At 33.5% G+C, this 22,712-nt stretch overlaps 1 protein-coding gene across 1 annotated transcript in view; it reads left to right on the plus strand.

Moving 5' to 3' along the window:
- CNTNAP4 (contactin associated protein family member 4) overlaps positions 1-22,712 on the plus strand; it is a 204,814-nt gene that overhangs the window by 152,465 nt on the left and 29,637 nt on the right. Inside the window, exons 10-15 of the mRNA XM_085042316.1 lie at positions 736-907; positions 5,349-5,455; positions 7,683-7,802; positions 10,655-10,852; positions 13,992-14,148; positions 17,402-17,529. Coding sequence (XP_084898442.1) covers positions 736-907; positions 5,349-5,455; positions 7,683-7,802; positions 10,655-10,852; positions 13,992-14,148; positions 17,402-17,529 — 882 coding nt within the window. The remainder of the gene's footprint in view (positions 1-735; positions 908-5,348; positions 5,456-7,682; positions 7,803-10,654; positions 10,853-13,991; positions 14,149-17,401; positions 17,530-22,712) is intronic.

Genomic DNA, 22,712 nt, shown 5'->3' on the forward strand with positions numbered 1-22,712 from the left:
ACTTCAACTTCCTTGGCAAAATTTAGCTCCTCTTTTTTCCTAACTGCATTCCTAGACATACAGGTAATGTTTTTGTATTCCCATCTATGTTGCATGTCCCTGCTACCACATTTTTGTATACTTTCTTTTTGTGTTTGCACTCACTCAGGAGCTACATGTTTATGTTAGCAGGCTTTATGCCACACTTGCTTAACTATTTTGATATAGCTATGTACTTCTCTTAGGCTCTGAAGTGATTTATTGTTGGAAGCTATCTAGCCCTCCAAAGCAATTTCCAATGGTATCCTCAAAACAGGTCCTGAACCGAAAAATTTTGGCTCTTCTGAAGTCCAGAGGTGTAATTCTGGGCTTTTATTTCTTGCTGTCTTCTCTGTGGCTCAAAAACTCCATAGCTTCATCTTCATGTTTGCTGTAACCAAGACTGTCCTTGACCTTTAAATTTTAAGCATTTCTTCCTTGTCCATGAATAGCAGATTCAATGGAGCATCTCTCCTGGTTGAGTCATTGATGACCTGTAACAAGAAGATGTGTTCAGTACTTAACAAAACCTTCCTGGCAGTTGATAAAATAAAATCACTTTACTTAGTAACTGATTTTTTTTCTTATTTGACTTCCATGGTGTCTTAAAACTTGTTCAAATTGTGTGACCTTGTATTGTAATCTAACATTTTGGGACTAAGATCTCCCAGTCAATAAAATGTTTCTTTTCAGCTCCAATTTTTATTCTTCTTTCAGGCTGTCCTAGTAGTGGAAACATTTCTGAATGTAATACCTCATTTGGTGGTTTTCAAGGATGTATGCGACTTATTTCCATTGGTAACAAAGTAGTGGATATGATCTCAGTTCAGCAAAATGGTTTTGGCAATTTCAGTGATCTTCAGATAGATTTATGTGGCATTACAGACAGGTAAGAAAATAATGTTTACTCATATATATATATTTATTTATGTCTGTGTTTTGTTTCTGATACTAACTTGATGATAAAGAACAGAACACTTACAAAATGACATTTCTTTTGTAAGAATTCAAAAGCCTAGAATAAATGCAGTATATGTAGCACATAGCAAGCAGAGTTTCTTTTACTGCAAATAGAATTAACTTTGGCTAAAATTATTTTATGTTTCTGAGAAATTTTAAATATCTCACTTTCTTTTCAAGTAAAGCATCAGACACAAATCCCCTCCTGCAGCATGAAGTCCCATTCACCCTTTAAAATACTACATTTTTTACATGTTATTACTGTTTCATATATTCTACCTATCCAGAAACACAGTAGATAGTAACCATCACAGTGAGTGGGCAATCTTCTTTTAGACTATGGTCAGAACTAATTTCATAACTTGCAATTAGCATCTATCTAAAAGAATGACTAGTGGAAGTGTCTCCCTCCCCAAAGAAAAAGGTTCTTTTTACCTTTTTTGCATACTGCTTCTTTTGACTTGTTTTCTTACTTTTCAGACTTCACTGTCTTCCTTTCCTCATTGATGGACCCCATGACACTTCCTTCCAGCTTCTAAACCACTCTATCAATGCTGTTTTTTCAACTCTGGAATTGTGTCTTCTATCTTGACCATTATACCTTTCTTGCACTGGCTCTGCCAGATTTAGTTTTCAGCTCCCAGCATGCTTAGCGTATGTCTTCCTAATTTATCAAAATAGAAGTTTAATCCACCCATTTTTGTAAATTTCATTATCCTCATTATATTTTATTTTAAAATAGACTGCTTTTAAAAATCCTTTCAGGTCTTGTGCTATCTTGCTTCTGTGACTGTTTCTTTTCTTTTTCCTCACATAGTTTTATTTCATTTGATATCTACAGCTCATCGTCTGGAACAAATTTCATGTCTCTATCAAATTAATTCTACATCTTACCATATATCCCAAGTGATAAAGCACATTCTTCTTTGGCAACATTAAAACTGCATACATGTTTTAAGCAATTTTTAATAGATAACTTGTATCATATTGTGCACCACATTGTTTGAGAAAAAAATTTTCTTCCTACCATGGTTTAGAAACATCTTTGGATGCCCTGAGCTAATTAGTATTTTTGTTGCTGTATTCCTGATGGTAAATATCTACCCTACAGATGAATACATGCAAATCCCTTCTTTGTCTTGGAGTCTTTATGCAAGTCTTTACAGCTCCAATTCCAAATATGACCCAAATTCTGGAGCTATTGATTGCTTTTGCTATAGAAGTTATGGACACCTAAATGTAGTAGTTTTGCACATTTAAATTGCATGAAGACAAATAAAATTTATTCTTTGCATAGCAACCTGGATTTATATGCAATAGTAAATAAACTGAAAATAATTCTATTTAATCCATTCTTTATCTCATATATACACATTTAACATATGAAGAGTACTCTTTATGAGATTTACAGTCTTCATGGAGAGATGGTTAGTTCATCATTCTTTTTTTTTATAGATTATTAAGCTTTTATTCTTCTTATAAAAATATATGCAATATCATTTTCCTACTTTCTGTTTCCTCAGTTCCATAAACTTTCTAATTCCTTATCCTAGTCTTAAATTTTTGTTACTGTTTCCAGTCGTCACTCTTGCCATGATCCTTGATTTAGCTATCTCATTACATGTTATCTTTGTATTGTTCTATTGCTCATATATCTCTTAGGCATGCAAGCAATTCTCTTCATACATTTCTCCTTAATATATTTTCTCTCAGCTCCTTTATCAATATATACTGTTTTAATAACTGCTAATTATACATAAACCATTCACAAAATCACTTTAAGGGACACAGTGTCTTTTAAATATCTTGCAATGTTAGCATATTTAGTCTCTGAGGAGACAGTACCAGATGAGTCTATCATAATTACATTAAGCCCTACACAGAAACATGCAATTTCCTATCAGGAGCTATTGCTTTGTTGTCCTGGCAGGAGTGTTTTGTAAAAAAAACCAGAATGAATGGGTTTATCTATTTTTAAAAAAGAAGCCAAAAAGAAAAATGATGGTCACTGCACGGTTCTGAAATAATTTTTTCCTCTCTTTGTTTTTTGTTTAATAAATTGAAGAATGAAGTAATAATAGGAATTAAAAATGCAGCAGTTATTTGCTCATTTTAAAGTATTTTTAGCCATAATTTAGAATAATGATAAAGAAATGATGCACAGAAAAACATGTTTAGCTGAAAATTAATATACAAAGTTCTTATTTTTCCCCTTCTTTATTAAAACTATATTCATATTCTGGATCAGCATTCTCCTCTGAATATTAATTTATAATTATTAACAGCTTTCTGCCTTGGTTTAAAATATTATATCCTTTTCAGATGCCATACACTTTAAGAAAAGCATATTATCAAGAAATATGTGGTAAATGTTTAATGAGCTGTTGCTCTTCTGGTTTTAGCAGACACAGTGATGAATCCAAAAATTAATTTTTACAGATGAATTGTTAGAAATACTGTTTCAAATATTAGAAATATTTTTCTAGAAGATTAGTTTGTTCAGAAAAAGCTCTATTCTAAATCTTGCTTTGGGGGTAGGGCCACAGTGTATAATTTAGTTACACATTTACTTTGATGGAATTAGTGTCTACTTTCTATTTGATATTCTGAAGTAGAGGAAAGATGTAAAATTTAATGTTAAAATAGTTAAATTATCTTTCTAACTTGTTTTCACTTCCATTAAGGTTGGTTCAAGAGTCATCAATTTCATCTAAGCTTTTAATCTTGTGAACATTATTAGGAAGATTAATTAGTGGTGACAGAGAGTCAGTACAAGTAAAGACCATGTAAAACACTTAAAGTTTTTGTATAACAATGTTTTTGTCACAAAGGCATAATACACAAAGTGCAATGACTGAAATACAAGCAGAGCAGCTGTCAGTGGATGCACTGAAAGTCTTGAATGGCAGTTTTGCTTGAGATTTGTATTTATAATAACCGATGATTAGTTATCCCCACAAAACGTAAAATAAAGCATTTACCTAAGAAACATTAGTGTGCACCTTTATTTAATTCCATCAAAAAAAGTATTTAAAATCAAAGTAATTGTAAACCTAGTACCTAAATTTTGTCTTTAGGTTCCAAAATAGAGCTCATTTAGACCTATATCATCTATTGGCTAGTCTTAGGAATACATTTCATGAGTGAGAGAATAGATACAAGATCATTTCTTTCACTGCTAAAGAATGTCACAGATTTCCTTGAAAGTAGGTAACCTCTATCTAGAAAGTAAGTTTACTTACTTTTACTTATTCTTGCTTACAAACATGAAAGGAACATAAAATTGAGTGCCGTGAAGAGTGAATGTACAAAGACCCTGAATTATTCATAGGGCAAATGTGTGAAATGCTGAACTTTCTGCAATCCTAGTTTAATATCCTCCTAACATTTCTTGAGTGAATTAAAAGATATTTTGTGATCCTGCGAATATTAGTGGGATTGTTGTTTTTGTGGTTTTTTCTTCACTGTAGCTAATGTCAACAGTAAAGCCATTTTATACTTTCTGAGCTGTATCACATATACACTCAGTGCAGTTAGAATGTTAACTAATTTCTAAGGTGAAAATCTAGTTAATTATTGGTTGAAGTGTGCCAATCTATTTCAACATATTTTTGACTGTATTTATTAAAAAAAGAGTATTCCTTTTTCTTTCATCTGACAAATCTTTGATGCTTTGTTTTAGTGCTGCAGTGTTAAACAGTGGCAGTCACAGGTAAATTATTTTTCCAGTCAACCATTCTATACCCAGAAAAAAGTAATCAAAACTTTTCAGGATTTTAGTCATAGTACCAGAATGCAAACTGGCTTTACTGGTAGTTAGTTCTGCTGGAAATGACATACTGAACTCTTTCTAGGATAGGAAGTAGACATGATTTTGGAATAAGAAATAGATCTCAGGTGCTGTGATCAGGTTTATTTGTAAGGTGATTTTTTAAAATTATGTTTTATTATTTTTACAAGAAGAGAGAGAAGTCTGCTGTAATATTGCTTTGTTGTGATACACCTGGTCGAAGAAATCCCAGTCATTGCAAAACTTGTCATTGTATTATCAACACATAAACCTTTCATTGGTTTATCAGTCTGTATTGAGTTGGGACCAGTGGAACAGTAATAACCAACAATTCTGCATCTAACAGTTTATTTCTGTTCTCAGAAGCTTATTACATAATTAAGATTTTTTTTGTAAGCAAAAGGAATACCAGGGAAGAAATCTTAATTTTCTTGTATTTACATTGAGATCTTTGCCAGTGACCCTGAAGACTTCCTTCATGTTATACTTCTTTTCCAGGATTTTGCTTTTCTTGCTAAGTACAAGTGGTATGCAAATGAAGAGAAAAAAGAGTGAAAATGCACGTTGTTTTTCGTTTTAGGTGTTTGCCTAATTACTGTGAGCATGGTGGTGAGTGCTCACAGTCCTGGAACAGCTTCCACTGTAACTGTGCCAATACTGGTTACAAGGGAGCTACTTGCCACTATCGTAAGTCTAAGATGTTTTCTGATTTCTTACTATGCTTTTACATCCGATTGAATTTCTTCACTGCAAAAAAAGAAAAACCTGACAGAAAGAAAACAAACCAAACAAAAAAAAATTGAATTTATCATTCATAAAGTATTTTCAGTCATCAAAATACTCATTACTTGTTTTGTGGAAAAACCTTTGGAATCAAAATGTGTAACAACAAAAATTGATTGAAAGTTTATTGTTTTTCTTTAATGTTTTCTGTATTTTACATGAGATAGAAATATCCTCTCCCATCCATGTAATTCCACTTTCTGAATCAACAAATCGTTTAGAAATATGTTAAATTCATCTTCATCACAACAACTAATACTCATTATTTCTGAGACAGTGGGACTACATGCATGTCCAAAGGTAATCCTGTGCTAAACCTCAAACACATGTTTATGTAGTTTGCTGGATCAGGAAGTAGATTAGAAGAAAATAAAATATATAAATAAAAAAAGAACTAATTGAGGGTAACTGAGGTAATTTCACAGGAGATGCTTTACTTTGGTACTGCTTTAAGCATGTTTTGTGAAGAAAATAAAATAAGAACTCTGGCTTTCATTATATGCTTCTAATAACTAAAAATCCTTGTGGAAATTTACTTTTTTTTTTTTTAATTCAAGGCTTGCCTTAATCATCAGATAAATAATTCTATCCTTATAAATTATCTCTATAATATCAATGCAATCCTTTTTGGCAACTTTTACAAGGAGTAGGTATGTCGACACAAATGGGATTTTTTAGACATCACAGATTTTAGAAGATTGCCTGTCTAAATCTTGCTTGTACACAGTCAACAACAGTCATAGTAAACAGTATTATGATAAACTGCGTAAATAGAAAATATGCCAATAGCATAGAGGCCTTTGAATAGCACAGTGTATACCGTTAAACTGTGATGAGCCCAGAGTGAAGATTTAGGTGATTTGATTCATTACAATTTGAAAAGTCATAAATTGAATCATCTGGTGATGTCAATGACGACAGATGGAGGCTGTGTTTTCCTGATGGTTAGGACTCAGTGAGAAATGTGAGGATTTGATGAGTTACCAATTTTTTTAATTGTCAAAAGTAATAATGAATAATTGAACTTTTGCCATTTCTAAATTTAGTTAGGACCATTTACTGTAAGGAAGCATAAAATTCCATTTGAAAATTGCAAAAATTGCTTAATATGGATATTTCATAGACTAAGCAATATGAATGGTTTTTCTTTTTCATAGTTGTTGCCATACAATGTCAGTAGCATTCAAGCAAAAAAAAAAAAAAAAAAGGAAGATCACACTTTAAAAAAATTGCTTAATTAAAAAAAAAATGTATAGCACTCATACCTATTTTTTTTATTGATCTAATTCATCATTCTTTTTGCCAGAATTTTTTAAGTTTTGATAACTGATAGAGCACGCAGTTTAATTTTGAAATAAAAGATCAAAACCTTTTGACTGCTCTAAACAAATCTGGTGGTTAAAGGAGAAGTTAGGCTAGCATGTCATGCTGTGGCATTATCATCAGTGCTTCCTGAGATACAGTTGCAGAGGTGGACTCAAACATCTTTTTTTTTTCTCAGATATTTGATCATAGAGGAGGTATCACAGATTTTTTTTTTAGACCTTGACTGATACAAAGTATACATGACAAGGAACCAAGAAGCTGTCATTTTGTCTTTGGATATTTAGTTCTCTTACTGAAATTTCTGACAAGTCACTTGCTTTTCCATTTAAAATTGGAAGGAAATAAGAAGTGTTAAAGCCAAAAAATGTTTACTTACTGCATTACGTTACAACAACAGCAGCAACAAAAATCTGGTTTGGTTGACATAGTTAGTAGGGGCTTCCTCAAGATCTGATTACCAGAGTCTAAGTAATACCCTTGTCATTCCACCATTATTCAGCAGTTTTTACAACCATTTAATCACCTATATTTTATGTTTTCCTCCTGGAAGTTTTGAGCTGGAAATACAGTAAAAAATGCTAAAAATTCCCATTGGGGTCTCCAAGATAAATAAAACAAAATATGTTTAATTTCTAATGACGACATAGTTTTGATTGCATGAATTTTTCTTCATTCTTTAGCAGAGCTAGCACACACCCAACTTCTTTTTCCAATGTCAGGGTTCATGCACTTTTTTTTTTTAAATTCCCTGAATGAAATGTGAAATCATGCCTTTGCATTTGTGATGGAATGTGTTCTTTTACAGCCATCTATGAGCAATCATGTGAAACCTATAAGCACAGAGGGAACAGTTCTGGCTTTTACAATATTGATTCAGATGGAAGTGGCCCCTTGGGACCATTTCTCGTATACTGCAATATGACAGGTGAGGTGATAAATTTCCTTAACTTACAGCTGGGACTGTATGCATGCTCATTATATTGAAACATGAGTTATCAAGTGAGAAGTCTCTGCAGTTCATGAAATAATGTAAACATGCACAACAAAATGAAGGTGACTCCTTAGCTCAGGATATTGGGTAAAGAATTAGGCAGAAAAATTAGAATAATAAAAGGATTCAGGCTGTGAAGCTAACACAGCATTCCTGTTATGCTTTGCATAAATGGGGCATGTGTTCCATATTGAGACCATGTCATATTAGTTCATTTTTGAGGAGCAGCTTTGTTTTCACTGAAGTTACAGCTTCTTGAGGACACTTAAGAAAATAAGAAATAAGTTCTGTTTTATGAGAAACTCATTGATTTTTCCTGATAGCCTTCTGAAAAATTGTAATTCATATCTGACCTATGTTGGGAGGAATATAGATATTACACTTCATCTTTCAAACTACAAGGTGATCTTTTGCAGAATGCAAGTACAACCGGTGGGACTATTGCAGCCTCAGTTTTGGACGCCCTGTTGCCCTTCTGCAGCCTGTTCTTTAAATCTGATCAGGGTTATAAATAGAGGCTTTAGTTATCAGGGTTTGGTTTTGGTCTGCTTTTTAACAACAACATATCTCTATATGGTATATTGGTATATGTCCTTTCAACAAAGCTTACATTTACATGGCTTTTTGAAATCTATTATTACTGGACTTGTGGTTGTCTCCTTTTCTTTTTACTTAGCCCCTTTTATTTGAATTGCTTTCCAGCCAAAATGATGGAAACATTTAATTGTTTTGGTTGATAAAAATATATTTTTTTACAGAGTTATAACTGTTTAAAGGAATATATGAATAAGGTAGATTTGAACTGATTTAGATATGCCCTAAGTATTGAGAACTTGACTTAGAAACCTTACAATAAGATTTGGATGTTGATTTGTGCAATTTACTTAGTCTCACCATGTCAGCTCCTGCCTTTGACTTCTAGAGTGAGCTGCACTAGCTCACAATAAGCACACTTCAGATTGGCATAAGCTCTTAAAAAGAAATATTCTAGTGTCCTATGAGACTAAAAGAGACCAAAGAATCATGGCAGAAAGATGACAATTTTTCTAAGTGGGTATAACTCTCCAAGGTACAGTGTAGTGTCTGATTTATCCTTGTGTGTCCGTGAACAGCTGTTACTGTTTTCCTCAGTCACTCCTTATTCACCACATTAAGCAAACATCATTGATCAGTTCTTCATCTCAAGATGCATTCTGACAGGATGAATCTTCTTTATTTGTTTTGTTCCCAGTTTCCTCATGACTGGTATTCCCTTTTCCCACCAGAGTCAGGCAAGGCAGATGCCCACATTTCTTTCTGCACTGCCTTGTCTTTGACATTCATGGGGCTCTATTTTCAGGCAGCTGGAAGGGAGGTGCCATGCCCTGATTTTATTCTTGGAGGTCAGTTTCAGAATAAATAGCCTACAGTCCACTCTTTCAATTAAAATGCTACAAACTTTGCAGTGATCTGTTTTTCTTTATAATTTTGGGAGTGTGACAATAAGTCCAATATCCAACATGCTTGTCTTCATTTTTATGTTCAGTGTAATGTTGAGATGTATTTGTGTCTGTGTGTATGTCCATCTACCAAAAAAACCCAGTAAAAAACAGCATCCAAAACAAACAAAGCAACCTAAATTTAAATTTGTATTTCTAGCTATCTGGTTTTTGAAAGGCCCCAGGACATAGTGATCACTCCATTTGGGGTCCTCTAATCTATCCTCAATAAAACTTTACAGTTAGATAAAAAATATTTTGTTTAGTTTTTCTGACTAATACTCATTTCTAAGCAACCATGAGTTCTGTCCTTTTTATGAAAATTTTATAGAATCTGCCATGTGTGGCCTATAGGCAGTGGAAGAAATAAAATACAAGTCTGTTAAACAGTTAGAGTTCTACTGTGAGAATGTCAGAAATATTATATCAATACTAAAATTTAGAGAAAATAATATTTCTCATGTATTTTCAAATTGCATTGGCCATTAAGATGCAAGAAGGCAGTGACCAGGAATCTAAACCTGACTGTCCCAGACAGGCCTTAAATGGGAGCCTGCTCATCCCTATCTTTAAAGTGATTTCGCTCAGGAGAGTGAGACTTACAGGTTTTGAAAGTGGGAGTTGAAACAGAATAAGCTCATTTCTTTCCTATTCGCAGGTGAAAGGGCTTGGCAAAAGTACAAAACAGAAGAATGATATGAGCCTTTACCATGACTACTACTTAATTTTAGGTGGCTAGAATAATTCACCTTCATGTAATCTTAGTTTTATGGCAAATACAGGATGTGCAAGATACTTCTGTTTCTTTCTATAACAGAAAAGGCCGATAGGCCATTTTCTTGTACAGAATAAATTAATTCAACCTATAAGGATGTATGTAATGTAGATAGATTCTGGGATAGAATTACTGTTATTTTATGCATTATTTAAGCCTGGTGAGAGTAACAATAGTAAGTTTTTTTTTTTCTTTCTAGTCTTTCACTGCAATTTACCAAGTAAATAATATTTTATTTCCAAAACAAATATTTGGGTGTCATCACATATTCTTTCCTTATTCGATAATCATAACAAGCTGACCATGATCTGTTACAGTCATGGTACAATAATCTACCTATGAATAGAAACAATGATTAATTGTTTTCATTTTTGGTCAGTGACTTATATCTCCGTTTCATGGGACCCAAAGGACCTTCTGTGATCAAAGACATTACCTTAAAGTTTGGCTGATTTCAACATACATGCTCTTTCCATTACTAACTTTTACAACTCTTTCTCATTCTTTATTACTTGTCACATGTGTTTTGAAAGATGCAACGTGGACAATTATACAGCATAACAGCACCAACCTAACCAGAGTTAAAAGTGCTAATCGAGAGAACCCACACACTGTGTTTTTCAAGTATTCTGCCAGTCTAGACCAGCTTCAGGCTACAATAAACCTTGCAGATCACTGTGAACAGGAGCTTGCTTACTACTGCAAAAAGTCAAGGCTTTTAGATAAATCAGGTAAGTTAAGCAGACAAATCTTGTTATGTTGCATAGTGCTTTTTATTTTACTGGCTACTGAAGTTTTTTATTTCTAACAAGGCTATGGCATTTTGCTACTATGGAGTTTGAACTACTTCAAATATTGAATACTCAGATTTCTGTAAGTTTCCAAGAGATAGTTGAACCAGGAGTACGCAAATGTCAATTTATATTGATCTCTTTTCATAGAATTAAGTTCTCAAGTTGATTTCTCTCATAAGACTTTTAAATTAACAGAGATTGTTATTAACAGATATCCTCTTGTTCTGTCTTCCAAGAATATTTTAATTTATTGAAGGAATTACTGAAGAAATATATTCTTAAAAGAACACAGATTAGTGCATAGATACCAGCAGAAGTTAATGTGCACACTTAATGTGCATATTGTGAGTACTTGACAAAAAACATCAATAACATTGAATTTCCACTGTCTGACATAAACATTCATAAAAAGCTCAGTAGTTAAAATGTGGATTATTGACAAAATTATAATTGCTTTAAGAAATAAAGAGAGACCTTCTGATCTACTTAAAGAAAAGTGAAGTTATGTGGTCTATTTAATTCTTAACTCTTACCAACACAGAGCTGCAGTTAAAAAATTTTACTCTGAACATCCATTCTAAGTACTCCAAATAATGTGGAGGTAAAACCCTAATTTTTTACTGTTTTTTGAAAAACTAAGTGAAATTGTTTGACTTGTGGGCCATAAATTCTGAAACTGCTAAAAACTGATTCCTTGGCATTCTTTCCCACTAATCAGAGGGAAAACCTCTGCATGAAGCACTCTGGTTCTTTGTCTAAGCTCTTTCCTTATGCATTTTCTCCCTAATTACGGCATGGACAACTCTGGACTTCTTAGGCTGGTGTTCACTCTTGGAAGAATATCTGTTTAAAAACACCTCCACAGCAAAAGAGGTGAACCTGCTGTTTAAGATGTCCCAATAAACCTTCCTTTTACCTATGGGCTCCAAATTAAAGTTACATTTAGATGTTGAAAAGCCTGGTTTACCTCAAGCAGAGGTTTCAAGATAATAAGTTGGTATTTTTTTTTTTATCCAAGGAGATTGCTCATAAATGCACTAAAATAATACACTATGTTGTTATGCTACTTATATAATATATAGGTGCATATTTTATAATATGCACATAAATGTGCTAAAATAAATGTTTTAAAACCGCTCAACCAGTCAATTGTGATAAGTCAGCTAAACTTTAGTTTTGAATACTAAGAATAAATAGACATGGGAAAGTTATAGGACAGTTCTACAAATTTTCTGAAATCCTTCTTTGTTTAAACACAATTTAATCACTCACATTTCTACTATTTATAATCTTCACTAGGTATGCCTTGGAAGTACAAAATTTGGTGGTGGTTACATGATACAGTTTTTTGAACATACAGTCCACATAGTAATTCTTAACTGACTCTATATTAAGAATGCATTTTATTCAATCAGCATGGATAGCATTTGCAAATTATCTCATTAAAGAAGTCATCTGTTAATACATTTATGTGATCATTATGAAGAAATCTCTAACCTTTTTAATTAATGGCTTTATTTTGCTTAGGCAGTACTTTCTGCTAAGGCAGGAAAAAAAAATCTGGGCTAATCAGTATGAACTTGCAGCATTTCAGTAAATACTTTATTCTCACCCTGCTGTATGAACAAATAACTGAGACTAGCTTTTAAACATACCCCAACGTCCCTAGCGAAACACTGGGCATGCTAATTCATGACTACAATATAAACCTCAGGCATGCTGTTGAAGCAGCAGAAATATTCTGCTTTTTACAGTCTTGGTTGTTAGAACCTTTTTAAAGTGTTGTCTGATAAATTATTTATACACTGTCTCTGGGTTTTCTTCCTCCTGTGATGGTTTGCAAACACAAACACTGATATTGGACATTGATGCCATTATGCAAGTTTGACTTTTTGAAAAGCTGCTCACGCTGTTTTTTGGCCTGCTGGGCTGACAGTTGTGTGGTAATGAATGCAGTCAATATGTTTGCGATCTGAAAGATTGTCAGCGTAACAGAGGTCTTATCTAGCAGTGAGGTTTAATAAGCAGGAGCAGTTGTAAGTAAAGTTTAGAGTGGAATAAATTCCAGCTTCTTCATGGGGGCCAGGTGCTGAAAATGAAGCTCCAGAAGAAGCAAAAAGAAGAGCATTTGTAAGAAACTCTATAATGTAACAGTACTTGATTTCTTCTCGTGCCTTGACTTTCATGCATCTATCACCCTTCTTCCATCTCATTTGAGATGGTTTATCTTTACGCTTCATATCGTTTAGCTATTATGTGTTCTGTAGATATTTCTTCTGTTGCTATGCTTCCTTGGCAGTATCTTTAAGCTTATTTTGCAGTACTGTAACATCAAGGAAACATCCAGTTTTATCATTTTACTACAAGCAATGCTGACTGGATGCACCACAGAGAGATGTAATAGTCCTGGGAAACCTCGCTTCTGCTCACCAGATATATCAGCTTGCTTATAGGAGCACCATTAACATGTTGTCCATTTCTGTTGTCCCTGAGTATATAAATTCTGAATCTTCTGTCTATGACCTAACAGCTGTCTTTGGCATTTCTGATTAACACCACTATTCAGCTGTTTAATGTTCATCACAGATGTGGGTAGTAGTACTCTGTAGTACTCTTGGTAGTGGGATGAAACCATTTCTGTGATTTTCTTCATTCTATTTCTGGTAGTTCCAACATCTGAAATTGATCTTTACTTGGGAATATAAACTACTCTGATTTTTGGGATGATTATATCTGCCCTTTCATGGACCATTTTAAAATGAATTATATAAATGGATTGCTTAAGATAAATGATTCTAATATCATGGCTGGCTGAACTAGGTACTGTGAGTTCCCTTTTCCACTAATGCAAGCAAAAATCTGTGACAATCATTTAATACATGATAATGAAGTATTAAAATGAATAATTAGTTATAAGGCAAAGGTGGTAATTTATTTTCTCCTGGTCATTTAAAGGTTTTAGATTTGAGCAGGGATTTTTCTCTTCTGAACATTTTGGAAAATTGTTTGGATGGGGGAAAACTGAGAGAAGTAGGAGACAAGACTGGGCATTGATTTTCTCTAACCTGCTTTTTAGATGGGATGCCACTGAGCTGGTGGATTGGAAGAACCAATGAAACTCATACTTACTGGGGAGGTTCCTTGCCTGCTGTACAAAAATGTGCTTGTGGACTGGAGGGAAGCTGCATTGATTCCCAACATTACTGCAACTGTGATGCGGACAGGGATGAATGGTGACTTTTTACTGTTGCTTATTCACAATACTTTTTTTGTGAAAAGTAAATAAAGAAAATATACAGGCCTTAACACATTTATAGAACCAAGGCAGTTGGAAATCTAAGTTGCCATAGTGTCACCTGATTCTTTGTTATAGAACATAATTTTTCACAAAGTTATTGCTCTACACATTATTATTGCTTATTCTTTCACTCTGAATTTTGGGGAAGGTTTAATTTTATGCAGATACTTTCTAGTCTTTTAGTTTATTGCATGTTATATATTAAGATATTAGCTCTTTAGCACAACTTCATTTAGTTTTAGACTACTGAAAGTAATTAAAGCTAAAATAAAAGGTTGTGGGAGAAAAGTTAATTTTTAGTATAACTTTTAAGTATTCTTTGAAGTTTAGACATTTTACACCCTTTTTTTTAATCTACACCTTAGATAATTAGAATTAATACCTTTGCTATCAGGGAAGCAAAGCAGTCATATGGAATCCAATTCAAAGAGAAGGAAAGGATTTCTGGGATGTACATCTTCTACTTGTGCCTTTAAATTCTCCAGTGTCATTTACAATCACTTTTAAATAAATAATATAACAGATGAGCTCATGTTACAATGTCAAATCTGAACCTGACTTTTCATTTAATGGGATCAGATGCAACTTTCTCAACAGTAAATCCAGTGCAGTATAGGATCTGACAAACCAGAGAGACTTTTCAAATGAAAGCTCTTCTGTTGAAGGAACTTTTAAGCTCTTAAAATTGTGAAGTCCATTTAACTTATATAAATCAAGTTCAGTGACTACATTAATATATGCATTTTCAAAAATGCATCACTATCTTTTTTTTTTTGAAAGTAGAAAAATGGTACCTAGGAACATTGTGATGTGTGCAAAATCAAACAAAATATCATTTTCTTCTGAAGGTCCACCCTTCCTTTAAGCAAATGAGTAGAGAGTTTGGTTGGAAAATGCTTGCTCCCTCCACATGAGCAGGGAATTCAGCAGACACAGAAATGAAAGTACAAGAAAGAGGTAGCTGAAGAACAATTCTTCCCAAGCTTAGAAAGTTTCTGGAGAAGAAAATTTGCTATTGCAGTAACATTCACAGGGTGATATCTGCAGTGTTTGTTCCAATAAAGATGTTAAAGAAACACATAGAAAATTTCCCTATTATTATGCTGTGTGAAAATAAAAGCAGTATTTCCTTTCTGACACCAAAGTAAGTGTTAAAAGATTAATGCATTTTGAGAAAAAAAATTATAATAGTTGCTCTTACATGTAATATAGTCTTGCTCAGTTTTGTCATACATTTAATTCATGCTTATATATGGGCTAATTTATAATGGTAACATATTTGTAAATACAGTAGATGAGGATGATGTTCATGTCTTCACTGGATGTGCATGAACATCCACTTTGAGTAAGTTGCTGAGATATTAATGAGTGTATTAAATTGAAAATATAATGACTCTGAGTTTATATTTCTGTTTTTATCCACTTTTGACATTTGTAAGTGGAGATTCTTCCCAGTGACTCCAGTGTTGCAGCGTTTATGTGTACACTCATTTTGGTACTTGTGATTAATGTTGTGTTTGGTTCCCTGGAGAATACAGTTTTGGATCAGTTGACTAGATACTGTTCACTGGGCAGAAAAAAGATGTAGAAGATATGTTTGTTTGAGATACATTTTGAGTGTAGAAAACTAGTTACACACTGTGGTTTTGAAACAGTGGTTTTGACAGTTTATTTTTTTAGTGAAATCTATCTTATTTCATAGACTGAACATAGATTTAACTCTAAAATTCCTTATTTGACTAATTCCTTATTTGACTAATAAAAAACTTTAAAGGCTCTAGAACTCTAGAATAGAAAGACTGTTTTAAAAAAAAATCTGTTTCTAAAAATTTAAAAATTGCAAATCCTCTCCAGAGAAGATAATTTCTATTCAGTTTCCTTTTGTTTACAGCATAGTTTTACTGAAACAAATACTTTTTATGTTTCATGGGGTTTTCTTTCAGTTGTGAATTAGAAACCTGCAATATTTCACCTCATGAAAAATTAACATTAAAAAAAAAAATGTTTTGTATTCCTCATTTAATCGAAATAGTTTACTAAAAGAAAAAAAGTCCATTTGTTTGCACTGCGGTCCAAAACAGATAAACAGAAATTGTATGCAGGAAAAAGATGAGGATGTTCGGAAAGGGAGAGGGGAGAGGAGAAAAAAGTCACTAATTTTATTCATCACAAGGGTGGAATCTCTACCCTAGTCTTAGTCCCAGTGCACTGTGTACTGAAAGACAAGGTTGCTAAGCACAAAGACATTCTCAGGAAAACATGGTTTTCTTGCTGATGTGTTTCTCATGTTTAATCTCTGAGCAGAAGGACTTCTAGATTACATCTTCTCTCTGAGTTTCTGCTGGTTTTTCTGAGCTATTTTCTTTGCCCTTTAAAGGGAAAATTCAACCATGAATGGATTGAATGGACAGATTGAATTTTCCAGAATGGTCCTGAGTAACCAAATATCTCCGTGGGTTTAGGGGGAGGAACTTTAGGGTCAAAACTGGTGCTTATGAAATTTAAAAATTCAGTTATGACACTAAGGCAACAAAGCTTTTAAACAAGGAAGTAGGTCTAAGATTACAAGTAGTAGCTGGGTGCTCTCACGGAGAAGTTGCATCTTTTCTTTGTGTTTTATATTTGTAGCATATACTGCCTTTCCTGTACTCAGCATGACTTTGTACACTTCTATTTGAGTTTCTAAACTTTTGTGAAAATGGGAACATAAAAAAAAGTTAGACTTACTTGAAAGTTATGAGTAAAGCCATTAAATATTCCATATAGGTGATGGAATTGGTTGCAGAGACATATGTCCTCAGCAACTTGAAATTACTTACTGGACCAAATTCATTGACTTAGGCAAAGTTGATATAAATGAGCAAGGTTGATATAAATACATTAGGTGACCATTTATTCAAGAAGACTTTTCTCACGCTTATGCAGACCAACACAACCATAAAACTAGCCACTTCCAATGAAATTCTTTCAGTCCTGTCAACTGAGCACAACATCAGCGCCAAAGCATATGTTTCTATTCACAGTTTTTTGTATCACACGTATATAAACACACATATACACACACAGATATTTAGGCAGCCTTTTTCTTTTTAAAAGTTTCCTTTCTTTTCCCCAGCAGTGTTTCAATGATAATTAAATGTTTATTGAAAACATTTAGGAGAGCTGTGGCTTTGATTTTATCTTTTCAGGACTAATGATACTGGCTTCCTCTCCTACAAGGACCATCTACCAGTAACTGAAATTGTGATCACTGATACTGACAGACCAAATTCAGAAGCAGCGTACAAACTGGGGCCTTTGCTTTGCCGTGGTGATAGTAAGTACTGCAGAGTTTTGCTAAACAGCAATGCATATTGTCTGCAATAACTTTTGAATGTTATTTGCTACAAGCCTAAGAATACTTCTGTAAAAATGTGTTTTTCATTATACACATCAATAATGAAAACAAAAAGTGTTATAATCCCTTACAAACAGATATTTTGGTTCATGTAACTGGAATTAAGCTAGGAATAAAGCATGCAAAATTTGAACTGCACCTAGGAATTTAAATTTATAAATTTACGCAATAATTCTAGCTTTAAATTCTGAATACATATATGTGGTAATCAGAAAAATATGTTTGTGCAAAATTGACACTTTCTAGAAGATTTTGATGATACTTCTGATTTCATTAATTTCCATCATCAATGGAAAAGAAAACATGTTTGGCTTATGTTCAATAGTAAGGAATTGCACAAAATTCTATGTCTGCTGCTGTTTGTAATCAAAAATTAGGAACTGGGAGAGGAAATGCTATAAACTACCCCAAAGAACTCAACTGAAGAGTTGAATGGACTATATTTGGTATATAGTTCAGTAAGTTATTACAATAATCAATTAGGTTAACTTCTTTAAATCACATATTACCTTATGAGTTTTCATGAACATACCTGTTATTTATAACAATTATTATATTTAATACATTATATATATATATATATGTATGTATAATATTTATAAATATTTTTATTCTTTGTGTGATTTTCTGCCTTCATCATATGTTGTTGGGTATGGTTTTCAAATTTCTTCAGCCTGTATGAATAAGAGAAATACCAGTCAAGTACTGATTTATACTTTTAAGCTCACTCAGGATACTGCAGAGATAAACAAATACAAATTAGCATGTATTTATTTTTGTGTCATCTCTGCCTTGTCAGGGTAATTATGCCTGGAAGATTTGTTAACAGATGTGTGTTTCAGCCCTGCATTCTAATTTTCTTATGAAAATTTATAAGACTTAAAAATCCCATTGGGTTCTTTCTTTTCACTTGTCTGACATCTGAGTGTGAACTGTTCATTTATCCTGTGTATCATGGGGTTATGATATAGTATTGTGGCATAATTCAGAGTGAAAGGACCTAAGAAGATCTCCTGCTTACAGCAGGATTACCTGTGAGTTCAGATCTGGTCTCTCAGTGCTTTGTCAAACTGGGGTTTGAAGCACCCAAGGATGGAGCCTGCATTGCTTCTCTGGGCAGCCTGTTCTGCTGCCTAGCTGCCCTCAATGAGAACTTCTTTTTACTTACATCAAACCTGAAACTCTGTGCTTTCAAAATAAGCACTGTCTTTGGTACATACACCTTATACCAAAAGAGCCTGTATCTGTCTTTTTGATGATTTCCCCTTAGATTTTGGAGTCTGCTCTCAGGTTCCCCAGAAAAACTCCCTTCCCCAGGCTGAAGCAGCCCTGTTCCTTCGTCCTGAAGGGCAGGACAGCTGCTTCAGACCTGAACATCCTGGTGGTCTCCACAATACTTGTTCCTGTTTATCAATGTTTTCCTTTGCTAGGGGGCCTAAAATTGGAAGCCCAAAGTAGGTATTCTCTTACAAGTGTTGAATAGAGGGGGTTAACCCCCTCCCTCAACTGTCTGTCCATGCCCACACAGCCTGGGATGCAGCAGGTCTACACCGGGGCCATGGACAATGAGGACAAAGACTGCAATGAAACAGAAACACTTACAGCTTGTGTAGTACTAATAACAGGGAGGATTTGAATTCCATTACTCATCAAGTTCCCAGCTAGTATTAATTACATAACCTGACCTCAGATTTGACAGATCTTAAAACAGGGAAGTCAACTAGCTTCCCCAGAGTAATCTCTAAAACACACAGACAGTTCTGACACCCATTGACCTCCCTGACTTCGTTTGATGTTTGCTTAGTTACAGTGATTGAATTGCTGCAATATTTCACACTGCTGATGAACGATCAGAGTATTTCTAGACAAGCTGTGATAGAGAATTCTAAAATATCATGAGAACAAGCACAAGAAGTCAGTCTGAATGTCAGAGAAATATTGTTTTAATGTCATACAACATGATAGGATTTGACTTCAAAAAGAAGCAATTTTGAACTGAAATAAGCTCAGTGAAAAGATTTCAGAATAAAACAGTTAATGGTAATGCAGCAAAAACGTTGAAAAAAGAACACTGATTTTGATTGATAAAGAATGCAATTTTTCTCAGTCATTTACATCATAAAGATAGTAAGAGAGGACATGTATTTAAGGAGTTACAAACCAAAATTCTAGAAAATAACACAGAGCTTCTGAAGAAAAGAAACCCAAAGAAATATTGTAGAATTTTGACATAAATCCAAAGTGCAATTTTTTGAGTAAACCACAAATTGTGTAAGCAAATATAATAAAATATCTAAATGTAAGCTATTATATATTTTGTGGTATGTTATAGATATATGTTATATAATGTATAGTATATTAAATATTACCCATATTATGAAATTAGCATATAACTATTTTATAGCATGATACATAATGTTGTCCAGAAAAGGGCAGTGAGGATGATGAAGGGTCTGGAGAGTAAGTCCCATGAGGAATAGTTGAGGCAGCTGGAGTTATTCAGCCTGGAGAAAAGGAAGCTCAGGGGTGACCTTACTGCTCTCTAAAACTACCTGAAAGGAGGTTGAAACCAGGTGGGGTTTGGCCTCTTCTCCAAGGCAACCAGTGACAGAACAAGAGGACACAGTCTCAAGCTGCACCAGGGGAGGTTCAGGCTGGACATAGGGGAAATTTATTCACAGAAAGGATTGTTAAGCATTGGAACGTGCTGCCCAGGGAGGCTGCAGTGTCAGCATCCCTGGAGGTGATCAAGAAAAGAGTGGATGGGGCACTCAGTTCTACGGTCTTGCTGACAAGGTGGTGTGCAGTCAAAAGTTGGACTTGATGATCTCGAAAGGTCTTTTCCAATGTAATTGATTCTGTGATATGTCCTACATAGGAGAATATATATATGTATATAATATGTAGACTGTATTAAATTATATTAATATATTTCCCCATTTATAATATATATTAGGTATCACAATAAATACAGAATGTTTGACCAAATAGATTTTTTTACAATGGTCTTTATATATCAGCAGTGTATCAGTTCATTTTATAATGAACATTTTCTTTAATGTTCAGTTCTACAGTAAAGAGCTATGACTTGCAGTAGTTTCTGAGTTCTACGTGTTAATTTGCACACTAGACAAAACTGATTAAATAAGTTTAAACTCTCTTGCCAGACCACTGCTTCTAGCAGCAATTTGAAGCTTCAGAAAGAAAGCAGACATTATTAAGACTTCCTTCTTTTCTTGAGGTTGCTGACACCCACGAGAGTCTAATTAAATATACTTTTAATGATATTTACTTTTGTATAGGTGAAGAATGCAAAAAAGGTCTAGTGGCAAAACCCCATATTTCAGAAGTGCTGTCAAAAAAGGAAGAACAGATATTCTTGGATTCACAGTGTGCTTTGAATACTCTCCAAAGAGATTATTGCTTGTATTTGCTTCTGTCACTCTTCAGAAATAAACAATTGTATTTCACAGGGGATATCCTTTATTAAACAGGTTTTTGTTCTATCTGACAGACATAAGTGTTGCAGAATAACTGTCTAGCATACCACATAAAAATGTGGGGGAGAAGGTTTACTGGTATTTATAATACATTCAATACTTCATTAAATGATTCGAAACTAAAAGACCATAAATTCTCATTGCATCAATTATCTATTCCTTGTAGGACACTTACTTGGAGGAAAAGAAAATTGTTTATGCCCACAGCAAAATAAAGTGGAACCATGAATAATTTTTTGAATTGAATTGTCATAAACCATGCACTCCACTAAATTTCCAAATTAGAGTTACTTATTTGGGTACCTCTAAATAGTCATGTGTCATGTGCAGTCCAGAAGAAGCTGCCTGTTCATTGTTGTATATTTTTATTTTCACTCTTATATTTCACATTCCATTACTGTACTTGGCTTCTTTATTTTAGGCTTTAAGGATTGATCTCTTCAATGAAGTATGTTACTTACAGAAAACCAAAACATATTTGGCACAGCAAGGCAGGAAAGAGAATCTTTCCATACAAAAAAAACCCCAAAAAACTAAAGCAATACAAATATAGTTTATTTTTTAAATAGTGTATTCAGATGTTAATGATTTTTTTTAAGCATTTCTGATTAAGTTACTTAACTATATTTACAAAATGCCAAGGTACCATGAAAGTAGTAAGATATTCTAGAAGAACACGGCTATTTTAAAAATTTAATCAATAGTATTGGTGACACTCACCTCCACACATATGAGTAGCACACAGACTTTTCTATCACCTTCAAAATGTAGTACTGATTCATTACTGATTCGTTTCTATAATCCCTTTTCTGCTCCACAATATGTTTAATAAATTGTATGGTAGGTCTGCTGGTATCAGATTGAAAAATACATCTAAACATAATGAAAGTTAAGATTAATATATGTCAACTGAGCAGGGTAAGAGGAAAGATTTTGATGCATATAAGGATGAAATAAATCTTTGGTACTTTAATAGATAGAAATTCTATGGTCTTCATAAAAAAAGAAAAAAAATCTCCATTTTTTTGTCATTATTCAAGTAAAAGCCTGTTGATTCAATTCTGATAGAGTCAGTATGAGTAGACTGAAAAAAACAACACCCCTCTATGTCAGGTGTGTTTTGTTCTTCTTGTTTTCTTTACAAGAGCTGAGTGGACATACTCTGATTTATTACTATGAATTATTTCCAGTAAGTAATAAGACATAAAAATAAATCCAAAATACTGAAAGATAGCTAATGTGTCAAAATTATGTGTATTAAATGGGTAATGATAATGTGTCACCATCAGACTGATTCTTGGGCCCAAAATAAAATTAATTATATAGATCTTAATAAAAAATAATATAAGGATACTACAATGCAATGTAAGGACAATATTCATCATGAATTTATATTAAACAAAGGTAAAGGTAATACTGGTGAAGAGAGACTGACAGACTGTAGTAAGGTATTTGATGGAGTGTCATAAACTTGGCTGAATAAAAAAAAAGGTAATTTAACTGCAAAATGACAGTGCAAGCATGTAAATGGAAGCAGATAATCCATTCAATGTGAGGTCTCTGTTTTACATTTAAATGAAAAAAGAAAAACCAAATAGCATG

This window comes from Lichenostomus cassidix, chromosome Z, assembly GCF_008360975.1.
Source record: "Lichenostomus cassidix isolate B80296 chromosome Z, HeHo_3.0, whole genome shotgun sequence".
Classification (NCBI taxonomy): Eukaryota; Metazoa; Chordata; class Aves; order Passeriformes; family Meliphagidae; genus Lichenostomus; species Lichenostomus cassidix.